This window comes from Trachurus japonicus, chromosome 14 (assembly GCF_045865225.1).
Source record: "Trachurus japonicus isolate A0001 chromosome 14, Traja_1.0".
NCBI classification, from domain to species: Eukaryota; Metazoa; Chordata; class Actinopteri; order Carangiformes; family Carangidae; genus Trachurus; species Trachurus japonicus.
The window spans coordinates 2,737,746-2,753,701 of record NC_140920.1 but is presented as its reverse complement, the minus strand read 5'-3'; the positions used below and the strand labels follow the sequence as shown (position 1 = coordinate 2,753,701).

Genomic DNA, 15,956 nt, shown 5'->3' with positions numbered 1-15,956 from the left:
CAGTCTCTGTATTTCCCTCTAAAACAACTCTGTGTGGTAACGTTGTGTTATTATCTCATAGCGTGGTGAATGTGCAGCTCACAACTTGTCCACCAGAGCGTTGTGGAGTTGTTGGATTGTGTATTTGATGAGTTTGATGACGGGAAACCAAGAAATCCCATAATGAGCCTCCGTAGCGTAGCTCTGAGCAGCTCACGGCTCTGCTCCGCCGTTCTAAAAACAGCTTGCACCGACAATTAAAGGTAACGAACCTACTAAATGTTGAACTATCCCTTTAATTAGAATGCGTTTGGAGGTAGCTTCATCATATTTAGCAGCCAAAGTCATGAGAGTGGTATCAAATCAAATCAATCAATCTTCTTGTGTGTGATCTGTGATGCTTGACAGGGGAAAAAAAACCTGTATTCATCAAAGGAGCTACTAGTTCCAACTTGGTTTAAAACTTTTTACAAAAAGCCACTTCCATGTGCTTCTTTACAAATTAAATGTAAAGAGTCAATGTTTGTTAATGTGACAAAAACACTGATAAAAGATAAAAATAAAAATAAACAAAAAACAACGACCAATAAGTTAAATTAACTGATACAATTAATTCAATTTCACCTCATTTATCGCTCACACTGCAAAAACTCAAAATCTTTCCAAGAATATTTGTCTTATTTCTTGTCAAAATGTCTCAATTTTAGTCAAAACTAATCTCTTTCCACTTAAAATAAGACTCGTCACCTAAAAATTAACTTGTTTTTAGATCATTTTCACTTGTTTCAAACTAATTTTCACTTGAAATAAGCAGAAAAATCTGCCAGTGAAAGCAAGTTTTTTGTGCTTGTAATAAGAAAGAAAAACTTGCTCCACTGTCAGATTTTTCTACTTATTTAAAGTGGAAAATTTGCTTGAAAAAAGTAAAAAGTGTCTAAAAACAAGCTACTTTTTAAATGTGATGAGTCTTATTTTAAGTATAATTAGATTTATTTTGACTAGAAATTACATTTTGACTTGAAATAAGACAAATATTCTTGGTAAGATTTTGAATTTTTTGCAGTGCAGAATAATCACTCACCTCTGCATCATTCGGTCAATGATAAATAGATTAATGAGATGACATCACATTTAGGGAAAAGTATAGCACAAGGAAATGACCTCAGTCTTTTTTTTTTTAAAGGAAAAAAAAAGAAAAAAGAAAGAACCACATCATTTCTCTGTCGTTCATTCACTGGAAAGACACGAGGAAGTGCTGAACGCTGACGGGGTGAGAGTGTGCAGCTACTAAACCGATAGGACTGATAGTTTATCTCCGAGAGAGTGCATTGGGAAGTTTTGTTCAGGACTGTTCCTTTACAGAAGATAACGAGGAAACAAAACAGTTGTTGAGGTGTTTGAATTCTTTGTTTTCTTCACCACGTGTAGTGTGTTCCCTGTGGCCGACCGTTCCTTTACTGCACTTCTTGTTGTAAAACGATAACACACTACAGTACGTCAGCTGGCTTCATCTCACATATTCTTCTTTCTCCGTCTTATATCATCTGGCTCAGGGTTTAGTGGTCATGTTGACCCACGAAGGCATGTTGCCCATGTCGAACATGGCGTATCCCCAGGTGTTGACGCCCAAGTTGATGGTTAAAATCCCGATGATGTTCAGCATGAATCCGGCTTTCACCTGGAAGAACAAGACAGGACAAGACACATGATCGGTTATTATGAGTCTAGTATATCCAGGGCCGGCCCTAGGATGTTGGTGGCCCCCTAAACAAGGTTTTTGTTTGTGGCCCTGCACTCTAAGCTCAAACACCAAATCACTGGTTAAAACTGAATACAGACGTGTTTATGCCCTCTGAGGTTTGAGGCCATTTTCTCGATTTTTACATATTTTCTTAAATGTATCTTTTTAAGATACTTGCAGATGTAACAATACTCAAGTGTTTTATGTCTAAATATTAGAACCTCCGCTGTAAGCACACTGAGGCCAATTTGTCCTAGAACACTGTAGAAAGAAATAAAAATAATAATTTAGGCCAAATGCTGGAAATTTGAGGTCTGCTTTTTGAAAAATGTCAAATCCCTTGTGAAAACACTCCTTCAGTCATGAGAATGAACTGTTTTGGTGCTTGAAATAGGATATGAATACAGTAATAGATACGTGTAGAAACCAAGAAATCCCATAATGAGTGTCCGTAGCGTAGCTCTGAGCAGCTCGCGGCTCTGCTCCGCCGTTCTAAAAATAGCTTGCACCGACAATTAAAGGTAACGAACCTACTGCTATGACTATAGGGATTACGGCAATGGGCCAATTTGCCAAAATGTTGAACTATCCCTTTAATTGAAAACTGGTGTAATTATTGAACAGCCCCATCACTAAACTCATGTATCGTGTCAGTGTGGGAATAAAGGTTGAATTTAATTCATACAAACTATTACTATTTAAAGGGATACTTCACCCAAAATCGATATTATCGATATATAAGCGTTTTGAAGACTCTGAAAGTTCTCCAAACCCTTCCTTGGCATGACAGTGAGTAGATGATTGGTGAATTTATGGATTTTGGGTGAAGTATCCCTTTAACAACAGTTTGCTTGGACATACTTTATTACTGTATTGACTTCTCAATTAGACCCATGTGAATGATACTCATCATGTGTGCGTGAATCTCACCATGTCGAAGACTTTGAGCTTTCCGAAGGCGAAGGCGATGGCGTTGGGAGGCGTCGCCACGGGCAACATGAAGGCCAGAGAGGCGGCGATGGTGCAGGGAAGCATCACGTACAGCGGGTGGATCTTTATAGCAACGGCCTAAAATAAAATAAACAGACAGAGGAATGAACTCTGATATATTTTATAACATAAATTATTATAAATTATTTTTTAATTATCATTATTATTATTTTTATTTGTACATTGTTTGTCACCCGATCATGTTCCTATTGGGCCACAAATATAAAATAAGAAAACATCCTAGGAGGCAGACTGTATAAGGGTCCCTTAATTAACCTTAGTTAGTACATTATTAAGCATTAATTAACTGTTTACAGATACATTAACAATCATTACTATGTATTACTTAGCATTAGGAAACACATTAAATAATGTAGCCTATTAGTAAGCAGTTAATTAATGTTTACCACTCAAAGTTAGTTCATAAATTATTAAGCATAATAATGTAATTAGTTATCATTATGTATGCATTACTCAGCATTAATTAACACATTAGTTTATATATTAATGCTTAATAATGTGCTAACTAGTATGTTTACATTTTCAATTGTGATGCAGATGTGTTGCGATACTCGATGTAATTATAACACTGGTTTCTGTTCTAATGTGCCTTACCTCCTAATACAAATATTAACAAAAAGACAGAGGGATGTGGTTTCATACATGAAGAGAGAGGAATTAGGTTGTGGAGGTTTTGTGTGTTGTGTTGTGTGTTGATCTCACCATGGAGGCCAGGATGGGCAGGAAGAGCGTGGTGGTGGCCGTGTTGCTGGAGCACTCGGTGAACGTGGCCACCAGCAGAGAGAGCAGCAGCGAGATGGCGTAGGGAGGAATGGACTGCAGGGGAGCCAGACTCTCTCCCAACCACGTGGACAGACCCGATTTCTGCAAGAAATGTTCATCTCTTTTAATAAGTTCAGCCTTTTCCACTCTGATGAGATGCCACTTGGCCTTGCTAGTAGTATTACACTGCAAAAACTCAAAATCCTTCCAAGAATATTTGTCTTATTTCTTGTCAAAATGTCTCATTTCTAGTCAAAACTAAGACTCATCACCTAAAAAATCAACTTGTTTTTAGATCATTTTCACTTGTTTCAAACAAATTTTCACTTGAAATAAGTAGAAAAATCTGCCAGTGAAAGCAAGTTTTTTGTGCTTGTAATAAGAAAGAAGAATTTGATCCACTATCAGATTATTCTACTTATTTCAAGTGAAGATATGCTTGAAAAAAGTAAAAAGTGTCTAAAAACAAGCTACTTTTTATGTGATGAGTCTTATTTTAAGTAGAATGAGATTTGTTTTGACTAGAAATGACATTCTGACTAGAAATAAGACAAATATTCTTGGTAAGATTTGGAGTTTTTGCAGTGTATGGATAAAATTTGGGTGGATCTCCATAATATTTGGTGCATTTATCATCATGTTCACGGATGGATGATCCCCTGTGTCATCAGCTGCTTCACAGCCTGACTGGTAGCTACAGTACGTAGCAACCCCATGAGTTTGCCATTTGTATACATCAACAACTGGATGTATTGTCATTTACTTTGGCTTTAACTGTAATATTGTAACATTGTGTAGGAATTACTCCCATCTAGCGTTGCGGTTGTATATCGCAAGTAACTCAATCGTATTTTTCATGCTGCATTCACCGAAATTGGGCAGACGGACGACAGCCGCTGCACGTAGGTAGGTAAATCAGCAGTACTACGGTTTTAACATCTTCATGTTTGATGTAATTATTATTTATTTTCACTATTGATTCATGAATTGACAACATTCTTGGTCCGATCAGACGTCTTCAAACAGTCCATGTTGGTTCTTGGTCGTCAAAACACAAGATTTCTTAACATCCAATGACAATTAATCTGATAAAAAAAATGTTTATCACTTCTTCTTATTCTTTAAAGGTATATTGTGTAGGAATTCCTCCCATCTAGCGTTGTGGTTGTATATCGCAACCAACTGAATCGTATTTTTCATGCTGCATTCACGTGAAATTGGGCAGACGGCATAAACAAGCCTCTATGTAAACAAGTGGTCCGTCAGCACGAGGCAAAACAATACATGTGACAATATGTTGTCATGGCGATGTGGTATTGTTTTACCGGCTTTCTCTGGACTTCTGTGACTAAAACGACATCTGGTTTGTTAGCGACGGCCGTCTGCCCGACTGCAGGTGAATGCAGCATCAGTGTAACGCTCCATTCATACACAATCTGCCCATGTGTGGAGACATATTGGGCCAAAGACCCAGGAATATGTTGGGCTAGAACTAAGTTTCACTCAGATATGCATTGATCTATCATGTGTTTGTTAATTTATAGTTACTACAGTCATTTGTTCTAAAAACTCTTAAAGGACAATAACAAATAGCCCACTCATCTAATGTTATGGTCCCAAAGCAGAGCAGGATTTCTTAAAATAGTTCATTTTCTGACTAAAGTTATTCAATTTATAGAGATACAAAACACAGAAACTTCTCACATTTAAAATAGATTAAGAAAAAAAAGTATTTGCCCAATCCGTCCAGGACAATATACATATAAACAGAACATATGAAGTCTCAAAAAAGCAGGAAACTGTGGTAAAGTAACGTACCTCGCTGCCGGCGGCCAGAGCGAAGCCTCCTCCCAGCAGCAGGATGATGTTCCAGGGCATCCGCTCGTGCACCAGCTGCCAGTTCAGCAGCGTGGGAGGAGCTCTGATCATCTTCCCTGTGTGTGAGACATCAAACAGTAGAATTACACATCACATTACCACAGAGCAGCGTCGGTGTAATTACCACCCAGCTCTCTCTAATGAACTCATATTTAGGTCACATGAATATCAAGAGGAACATATTGTAGTTAGGGTTTTCTTTTTGTTTTACCTTCTTCATCATAACCATAACCTCCACACGTGGGCAGCTGGGAGGGGACGACGAAGAAGAGCATCCCGATCAAGATGGCTACGGTTCCATCCGACACAAACCTGAGGGGAAGCAGAAGGAAACAACACATGTGATAAGATGTTTGTCTTGACTTTTGACATGGGTTTCAAAATTTTTAACGCTTCCTGGCCAGTTGTTTTAGCTGCAAAAACACTAAATTTCTATGGGGCTCTATGGGCTTTATGGCTGGTGACAGTATTTTCTCATCTACAGAGTGATAAAAAGAGATATCCAAAATCCCCTTGGTGAAAACTTATGACTATAATATAATATGTCAACAAAATAAAACAAGAATTTTGAAAGTGGCTTTATCCATTGTTCAGATTTCAGTTCTGGAAATTAGCATTAGCATATTTCATTAGATATTGCCTCATTTACATATTTAAACATAAAATTTGACAAAACTTGTAATACAAAAAATATTTGTCTTAATGTGAGTGATAAACTTGGGAAGTTTCATGGTGATATCTGTTAGTTAAAATTTAGTTTACCTTAAAATACATTTTTTTAAAAACCCATAGGCGGAGGTGGATAATTTTTGTTAAAATGCATTACGAGTCCCAAAAAATTGGACTTTCATTCTGAAATTTGGGACATCCAGAGTTTACCCAAAGATAAACCTCCTTGCCAAAAATCAGGCCCCAGTGACCTTTCATTTGACCGTGGGGGAGTTGGGAAAGTGTCCAAAAATGTCCATTACTGTAAAATGTGATGCACAAGCAGCAGGAAAGTGGGAGAAACTCACGGCCCGTCCTTGTTGAAGAGCACGGTGGCCCAGCCGTCGATGAAGCCCGGCTCCCTGGTGAACCACAGGATCACCAGCAGGACGAAGATGAACAGCACCGCCCCCTCCGCGAACCTCATGGGCCCCAGTTTGCGGTATTCCTGCCTCATCACCGCGTACGCCTCCTTGTCTCGCTCGCTGTCGCTGTTGCCGCAGCCGAAGGACTTCTTCAGGCTGGAATGGAGGGGGGAGGAAAGAACTTTGGTCAGTAGATATAGTTGAAGGATTTATGTTTCATGCAGCTTCGTCTTTGAAAAAAAGAAAGACTAAAATACCCAAAAGATCGAAAAGAGTGGTTAGACTGCTCCTCAGTTTAGTTTTCACTGGAATAGCCAAGAAATAACAAGTAATTGCATCATAACGTCTACAAATAACAGTCAGTTTCATAGAAATATTGAGAAATATAGCTGATTGATTGCATAGAAACAGCCCAGAAATAATTGATTGTAATTACCAATTGGGTATAACGTGTATAACTATCATTATAAACACTCATAAACTATCATAAGACTTTATAACAATAAACGTAACACATTATAGAGCATTATAACTCTATTATAATACTTGACCTTATAAGCCATTATAAAATGCTCTATGATGTGTTATGCTAATTGTTATAAAGTCTTATGATAATTTATGAGTGTTTATAATGACAGTTACAGTTATACATGTTTATAAGCCAATTATAACGCATTATAACTATATTTATAATGCATTATCGATGTGGGCATTGTCAGAAAGTTACTACTGTAACAATTATTATAACACCTGACCTTATAAGTCATGATAAAATGCTTTATAGTGTGTTATGATTTTTGTTATAAAGCATTATGATCATTTATGAGTGTTTATAGTTATACAGTGCTATAACTGCATTATAACTCATTACAAGTATGGTTATGCGTTATAGAGATAGACGTCAAATAAAGTGTTACCGACAAGGGCAAGGACTTGGTGGAGAAAAACTTTGCACCTTTCCCAAAACCTAAAAATATTACCAAGGTGCACTGCTTTGAAAGTTAAAAAGCCTTTAATTCACTGGCTTAATGCCTTCTGTTATGATGTTAACTTGGACCCAATGAGCACCTGTTTTTGGACCCATTTGGACCCAACCCATTGGCATTTATTTATCAAAACTACCCATGGTGACTTTCTGTTTCCCACCAGACTGAAGTTTCCTTACTTGAAGCCAAGGAACATGAACTGAAGCCAGAACCAGGAGAATATCAGCATGAGGACCATGTTGGGAAAAGCAAAGCCGAACCAGCTGGCAAAGTTGATGACGTCGTTGTTACCGGGGAAGAGCCTTTACAAGAGATAGAGAGGGACAAAAAGGACAATCCTCTTGTGTTTAACTGTAATATATTCAGTCATACATCCAGAGGGAAACATCTGTTTAAAGGTACATTGTGTAGGAATTCCTCCCATCTAGCGTTGTGGTTGTATATCAACTCAAGTAACTCAGTCGTATTTTTCATGCTGCATTCACCTGAAATTGGGCAGACAGCAGACGGACGACAGCCGCTGCACGTAACGGCATAAACAAGCCTCTATGTAAACAAGTGGTCCATCAGCACGAGGCAAAACAATACACGTGACAATATGTTGTCATGGCGATGTCGTATTGTTTTACCGGCTTTCTCTGGACTTCTGTGACTAAAATGACATCTGGTTTGTTAGCGACGGCCGTCTGCCCGACTGCAGGTGAATGCAGCATCAGTGTAACGCTCCATTCCTTCTCACTGCGTTACCGCGGTGACTTTTCATTTATCTGGATTATAAAGTCTAGTAAAGTAAATCTTTATTGTCCCGAAACGGACAAATAGTGTTACAGCATGGTGCTTGACGAAGACACAACAGAGACTAAGGTAAGAGAGAGAGGTAAAAGACAAGGTAAGACAACAAAGCCACATTAAATCTATACAAAAGACTCTTGTGGCAACAGTTTTGCCATCTCAGTTTTCTTTTGCTTACAGAGGCTCCATACTTTGGAATTCTCATCTTTATGTAGTTAAATTATCTTCATCCCTCAATACTAATATAATAAGTTAAGACTGAAAGCTTAAACCTGTTAAATCAAAGTTCCTAATAGTTTCTTTTCCAGTATATTTGTCATTGGATCTTTATCTCTTGCTCATGCTCATACAATCACTCAGTCAAATACAATTATTTTATATTTATACGTACCCATGTTTTTATTTCTGACTTCTTTGAGTGTGTGCTATAAAATGGCACAGTGAAAGCAAGTTTTTTGTGCTTGTAATAAGGAAGAAAAACTTGCTCCACTGTCAGATTTTTCTACTTATTTCAAGTGAAAATCTGCTTGAAAGAAGTAAAAAGTGTCTAAAAACAAGCTACTTTTTTATATGATGAGTCTTATTTTAAGTAGAATGAGATTTGTTTTGACTAGAAATGACATGTTGACTAGAAATAAGACAAATATTCTTGGTAAGATTTTGAGTTTTTGCAGTGTATTCTTGTTTCATTTCTGTTTTTTGTAATCGTCTTTTATTACGGTGCAAATAAATAAATACAAATACAAATCTCCACATCTGGATTATGCCTCCTCTGTGTCTGTGTGTTCATGCCTTACTTACTCATCTATTTGTCCCTTCAGGATGAGGTTGGGGGTGGTGCCGGTGAGCGTGGCCGTGCCCCCGATGCTGGCGGAGTAACACACGCTCAGACTCATCCCTTTGGTCAGCAGCTCGTACTTGGCGTCCATCTCTTGTAACCGGGCCTCTCGCTCGGCGCTTAACCCCCGCTCCTGGTCCACCGCTGCCAGACACGTCCAAAGAAAAGTCACAGTTAATGTAAAGTTTGAAATAGGGAAGTCACGATAATAGATTTTTTTTTGGTACGATTATTGTCAGAGAAATGATCACGGTTATTATTATGCATTAATTAATTTCACAACACTATTAATGTGTAAAATCAAATACAGTTAAAATATACATTACCAATTATAAAATATTTTAAATATCTATTAAAATATGACCAATTATTAATCCACCAGGGGAAGTGTTTGAAATATTCAAGTCATTAAAGGGATAGTTCACCCAAAATTCAAATTGCACTCATCATCTACTCACCCGGCACTGACGCCGGCGCAAATCTCGCGAGATTCGGACGGACCAGGAAGAGGAGCTTCCGCTACAAAACAAGCTTGAAATATAGACTTATTTAATTTTTTTCGGAACAATTTCGCATTTCGGGGCTTCAATACAAGACGGACATTACATACGAGCAGCATGGAGGTATTTGGATGTTTTTTGGTGTGTCTTTTTGTTACCAAGACAGTTGGTATCCATTTGCAACCGTTATATGGACATGCACTGCTACGCCGAGACCCCCTGTACACTGCAAAAACTCAAAATCTTACCAAGAATATTTGTCTTATTTCTGGTCAAAATGTCATTTCTAGTCAAAAAAAAATTCATTATACGTAAAACAAGACTCATCACATTAAAAAGTAGCTTGTTTTTAGACACTTTTTACTTCTTTCAAGCATATTTTCACTTGAAATAAGTAGAAAAATCTGATAGTGGAGCAAGTTTTTCTTCCTTATAACAAACACAAAAAACCTGCTTTCACTGGCAGATTTTTCTACTTATTTCAAGTGAAAATGTGTTTGAAACAAATGAAAATGATCTAAAAACAAGTTCATTTTTAGGTGATGATTCTTATTTCAAGTGAAAAGAGTTTAGTTTTGACTAGAAATAAGACAAATATTCTTGGAAAGATTTTGAGTTTTTGCAGTGTAACTCAGAGAAGCCACGGAGGACTCTGAAACTTCTCCCAGCCCTTAGTCCACATGAGGGGGAGTAGATAATGAGGGAAATTTGAATTTTGGGTGAACTATCCCTTTAATTGTCATCGATACCAAATGTTTAAGTTAATTTTAATCTTTTTTTTTAAATTGCAAATTACATTCTAGCATTTAAATTCCTACCAATTCAATGGCGCCACACCTGCCGATACGGTTCATACATACCGTAGATGACCAAATAATCGCCCGCGTGCAAATACGCGCCTGTGCTCTAATAGCCGCCGGGGTCCGACCTCATTTGGCAAAATAAACGCCGGTTCAATTAAACGCCCGGGCGATTAAGTGTTTACCATAGTCTTGCACAGAAAACAAAAGTTTTTTTTAACAGCGCTTCACCGGCTCTCACCTCTTCTGTCAGTCAGCCCCTCCTCTCGCTCTCTCTCTCTCTCTCTCGCATGCAGGCGCGCGCACACACACATACACACACACACAGACACACAAACACAGGCGCGCTAGACTGAGGGATATAGGGATATAGATAAATGCGCTAATGTACAGTGTTGAAATTACCGCGATCGACCCCCCCTTCCGCTATCATTCATAACACTGCTCTGATCAGCTCCCTGTGTCACGGTTACACAGACAAACTGTCTTTGTATTTATTGTCTGATGTCAATAAAGATGCGTCGGGGGGAAAAAGTAGTTTTGTTCCAGTGGTGCTATGGTGAGCTCCTTGTTCTTTGCATGATGGTCTGGTGCTGCTCATTGCAAAAATAAATTGTAGCCTGTTGCAAATACGCGCCTGGTTCTTATAAACGCCTGGGGTCCAAGTCGATTTAGCATATTAAACGCCCGGGCTAATAAATGGTCATCTACGGTAATCCTTTTTTTGGAAAGTGACGGTATTTAGGAATCTTTGCGATCAATTAATTGTGGCGTTTAACACTGCGATTAATTGTGAAAACACATCCCTAAACCTAACGATGTGGTAGCAACTGACTCACCATCTCTGTGCTGCTGCTGAGTCATGGTTTCCATCTGTTTCTTGTACTGCTTGGTGTCACTGAGCTCCATCTCAAACCCTTGGTTGTCCGCCGCCGCCGCCGCCGCCGCAGCCTCGAAGTCTCGCTCGTCGGCGCGGAGCTCAGTGGCTTTGAGCTGCTGCAGCACGGCCGAGGCGATGGGCAGCATCATGGCCGTGGTGGCCGTGTTGCTGATCCACATGGACAGGAAGGACGAGACGAGCATGAAGCCCATCATCAACCTGAGAGAGGACGGAGAGGACTGATTAACTTTGCATTTATTACTTATAATCAGCATCATTCATGGGTCAATTCTCCAAATATCTCTGTATTCTGTGTGTTTTTGCACCATTTCTGTATCTGGTTGTTGTTGGCTCTCTGTCTAAAGTGTAATAATACTGTAACTATAAATGTGTTTTCTCACTTTTCAGTTTTTTATTCCAGTAATTCTTTAATTTACAGGTCATTAATTGTCTAGAAATAGCCTAAAAACAAGTAATTGCGTCATAATGTCTAGAAATAGCCAAGAAATAACAAGTAATTGCATCATAATGTCTACAAATAACAAGTAATTGCGTCATAATGTCTAGAAATAGCTAAGAAAAACAAGAAATTGCGTCATAATGTCTAGAAATAGCCTAGAAATAAGAAGTAATTGCGTCATAATGTCTAGAAATAGCTAAGAGAAACAAGTAATTGCATCATAAAGTAGAAATAGCCTAGAAATAACAAGTAATTGCATCATAATGTCTAGAAATAGCCAAGAAATATCAAGTAGTTGCGTCATAATGTCTAGAAATAGCCTAAAAACAACAAGTAATTGCATAACAATGTCTAGAAATAGCCAAGAAATAACAAGTAATTGCATCATAATGTCTAGAAATAGCTAAGAAATAACAAGTAATTGCATCATAATGTCTAGAAATAGCCAAGAAATAACAAGAAATTGCATCTTAATGTCTAGAAATAGCCTAAAAACAACAAGTAATTGCATGATAATGTCTAGAAATAGCCAAGAAATAACAAGGAATTGCGTCATCATGTCTAGAAATAGCCAAGAAATAACAAGTTATTGCGTCATAATGTCTGGAAATAGCCAAGAAATAAGAAGTAATTGCATCATAATGTCTAGAAATAGCTAAGAAAAGCAAGAAATTACGCCATAATGTCTAGAAATAGCCAAGAAATAACAAGAAATTGCATCATACTGTCTAGAAATAGCTAAGAAAAGCAAGAAATTGCGTCATAATGTCTAGAAATAGCCTAAAAACAACAAGTAATTGCATAATAATGTCTAGAAATAGCCAAGAAATAACAAGTAATTGCGTCATTAAGTAGAAATAGCCAAGAAATAACAAGTAATTGTATCATAATGTCTAGAAATAGCCAAGAATCAAGAAATAATTGCATCATAAAGTAGAAATAGCCTAGAAATAATGGTCAATTTCATAATGTCAATGTCAGAAATAGCCCAGAATTGATTGATTGTTATTGACAATTGCAAGGACTTGGTGGAGAAAAACCCTGGCCTTTCCCAAAAGCATGAAAAGCGCATGTGTAAGCTTTTGCCTTTATGAAAAACACGACATTACGATGCAATTGATTGTTATTTCTAAAGGCTATTTCTTGATATTACTCAGGATTCATTGGTATTTCTTGACATTATCACGTAATTAACGGCCTGTAAATCAAAGGGTTACAGTTTTTTCCCCAATGAATTCCTGATTTTATGCTTTTTTTGCTTTTGTTTTGTGTATTTGCATAATTTGCTCTCAGGGCCACGGCATGAATAATATTGAACAACTTGTTAAGATGTTGTTGAACTTAAAAAATACTCAAAAATGGTTAGTGAGTGTGAATAGATGTGATGTGAAAGATGTTAAAGGCTCTTACAGGGACGGACGAACACCGACCAGCAGCAGAACGCGCAGAGCGATGCGCTTGTGGAGGTTCCACTGCTCCACGGCGATGGCCACCAACAGGCCGCCCATGAACAGCATGTTCGAGTCCTTCAGATACTCGATGCTGACCTGAGAAACACACCAGCCAGTGGAATAATCAATAACCCAAACATGTGCAAACCAAACAGAGCAGGCGTGTGTGCATTGCAAGCAGAGAGAGGTAATGTACTGTATCATTCAATTTGTTTTATGAGCAATAAAAGTTAAACGCTATATGAGGTCGCACAGGTTTGTGCTCTGTTACATCTTGAAAAGGAACTGTCTGATTGTAAAACTTTCATTATGCCTCGTTTGATTGGGCGAGATAAAGCAAATTTAGTCATGTGCTCCAGTTTATCTCAAGCTGAAGACATGTTTAATCTGAACATTAAAGTATAAATTTTAATTTGATAGAGTTATATTTCATCTTTCTTTCTTATTTCTCGCCCAATTCTTATGGTTGTGGTCGCCAATAAAAGGCCTTATCTGTCAAAATGCTACACTCACTCATACTTCCTGTCAAATTTAGGATTGATTTTAAGATTTTATTGTCTGTTTTTAAGCTCTTAAATGGCCTCGCCCCTGCCCCACCCTATTTATGCAACCTTTTAAGCCTTTAAGCCTTCAAACTGCAGCCAGAGTAACAAAGTCATCAAATCACCTAGATCGAGATGCAGAAGTAAAGGTGACAGAGCACCAAGACTCTGGAATAAGCTTCATCCTACCCACATAAAACCTGCTGAAGATGTCTTTGCTCAATACCTACCTATTCTCTTTGGCCTTAAAGGGATAGTTCACCTAAAATTCAAATTTTGTGGCTTCTCTGAGTTACAGTGGGGCTCCGTGCAGCACTGCATGTCCATTGTCCATATGACGGTTGAGAACGGAGCTCACTTTTCTTTGTCCAAAAAGACACACCAAAAAACATCCAAATACCTCCATAGTGCTCGTCTGTAATGTCCCTCTGGTATTGAAGCCCCGACATGAGAAATTGTTCCGAAAAAAATTAAATAAGTCTATATTTTAAGCTTGTTTGTTGCTCTTCCTGGTCCGTCCAAATCTCGCTCGATTTGCATTGAAACCCAGTTCACGGCTCCGCAAATCGCGCGAGATTCCAGCAGAGCAACACTGGGAGCTTCCATTACAAACAAGCTTAAAATATAGACTTATTTAACTTTTTTTCGGAACAATTTCTCATGTCGGGGCTTCAATACAAGAGGGACATTACAGACGAGCAGTATGGAGGTATTTGGATGTTTCTTGGACGAAGAAAAGTGAGCTCCGTTCTCAACCGTCATACATGCATGGACATGCAGTGCTGCACGGAGCCCTGCTGTAACTCAGAGAAGGCACGGAGGAAATTTGAATTTTGGGTATCTATCTATCTAACTATCCCTTTACTATGGGAAACTCAGTTATGTATGCTGTAGAACTGTTTATTTGTGTATTGCATGAGGAACTGGAGTCTAAATGTGTTTCGATATTATGTGTCTGATATGACTTGTACAGCACTTTGGTCAACAACGCACTGCAAAAACTCAAAATCTTTCCAAGAATATTCAAAACTAAACTCTTTCCACTTAAAATAAGACTCATCACCTAAAAATGTACTTGTTTTTAGATCATTTTCACTTGTTCCAAACAAACTTTCACTTGAAATAAGTAGAAAAATCTAGAAAAAGTTTTTTGTGCTTGTAATAAGAAAGAAAAACTTGCTCCACTATCAGATTTTTCTACTTATTTCAAGTGAAAATCTGCTTGAAAGGAGTAAAAAGTGTCTAAAAACAAGCTACTTTTTATATGATGAGTCTTATTTTAAGTATATTGACATTTGTTTTGACTAGAAATGACATTTTGACTAGAAATAAGACAAATATTCTGGGTAAGATATTTGAGTTTTTGCAGTGCGGTTGTTTTTTTAAAAATGTGCTATATATATAAACTTGAAAATGACGTCTTGCAGTTCCACCGATACTTCTAGAAGATAACCTTTCCTCTTCATGACATAATAAATCATCTAACATCTTCCACAGCAATAAAAAGGGAATAAAAATATACAACTCTGACTTACAACTGAGTTTTTTTTATTTTTTACATTGTATACATTGTATTGGTCCATTTGGTTAAAGCAGAGGCAGATTCATGTTTTTAAGAGGTCAAAGTCAGGGGGCGCAGTTACATATTCACAGGTAAATATTATATTGTAGTATATATATAAGGTCCGTACCGCTCCAGCTTCCATAATGCCCATCATAGGGAAGAGGACGACCGGCAGCAGGGCGGTCACGGCCAGCGGCATGCACTCTGTACACCAATACAGAGCCATGAGGATGATGGCAAAACCACATCTGGCTTCCTGTCAACACACACACACACATACACACATTATGACAGGTAAGTAAAAAATATTCTGAATGAAACAGTGAAAAAAGACATATTCACCATTAACTAGGTGCTTATTAATATGCATATAAGTAGCTTACTAGCTCCTTATTAGTAACTATTAAGCACGTATTAACACCTGCAAAACTCAAAATCTTTCCAAGAATATTTGTCTTATTTCTTGTCAAAATGTCTCATTTCTAGTCAAAACTAAACTCTTTCCACTTAAAATAAGACTCATCATCTAAAAACAAACTTGTTTTTTTAGATCATTTTCACTTGTTTCAAACGTATTTTCACTTGTAATAAGTTTTTTGTGCTTGTAATAAGAAAGAAAAACTTGCTCCACTATCAGATTTTTCTACTTATTTAAAGTGAAAATGTGCTTGAAAGAAGTAAAAAGTGTCTAAAAACAAG

General features: G+C 37.7%; 1 protein-coding gene and 1 long non-coding RNA gene across 2 annotated transcripts in view; one reads left to right on the top strand and one right to left on the bottom strand.

The window, feature by feature from the left end:
• Window positions 1-15,956, top strand: part of LOC146974014 (uncharacterized) — a 189,253-nt gene that overhangs the window by 76,902 nt on the left and 96,395 nt on the right. The window lies entirely within an intron of this gene.
• On the bottom strand, window positions 1,458-15,536 carry slc13a2 (solute carrier family 13 member 2). The gene is made up of 11 exons (XM_085797046.1): window positions 15,385-15,536; window positions 13,111-13,247; window positions 11,200-11,459; window positions 9,024-9,204; window positions 7,610-7,732; window positions 6,388-6,600; window positions 5,583-5,683; window positions 5,312-5,427; window positions 3,434-3,595; window positions 2,651-2,788; window positions 1,458-1,657 (listed from the first exon to the last, which is right to left on the bottom strand). Exons 1-11 carry the CDS (start codon window positions 15,481-15,483, stop codon window positions 1,529-1,531), a joined length of 1,659 nt encoding a protein of 552 aa, XP_085653172.1. The 5' UTR covers window positions 15,484-15,536; the 3' UTR covers window positions 1,458-1,528.

Coding starts and splice junctions, on each gene's coding strand:
- slc13a2 (XM_085797046.1), bottom strand. CDS start 15,483: ATGGCTCTGTATTGGTGTACAGAGTGCATGCCGCTGGCCGTGACCGCC. Junction 13,248..15,384: donor GCATTATGGAAGCTGGAGCG/GTACGGACCTTA, acceptor TGTGTTTCTCAG/GTCAGCATCGAGTATCTGAA. Junction 6,601..7,609: donor TTCATGTTCCTTGGCTTCAA/GTAAGGAAACTT, acceptor CCTCCATTCCAG/CCTGAAGAAGTCCTTCGGCT.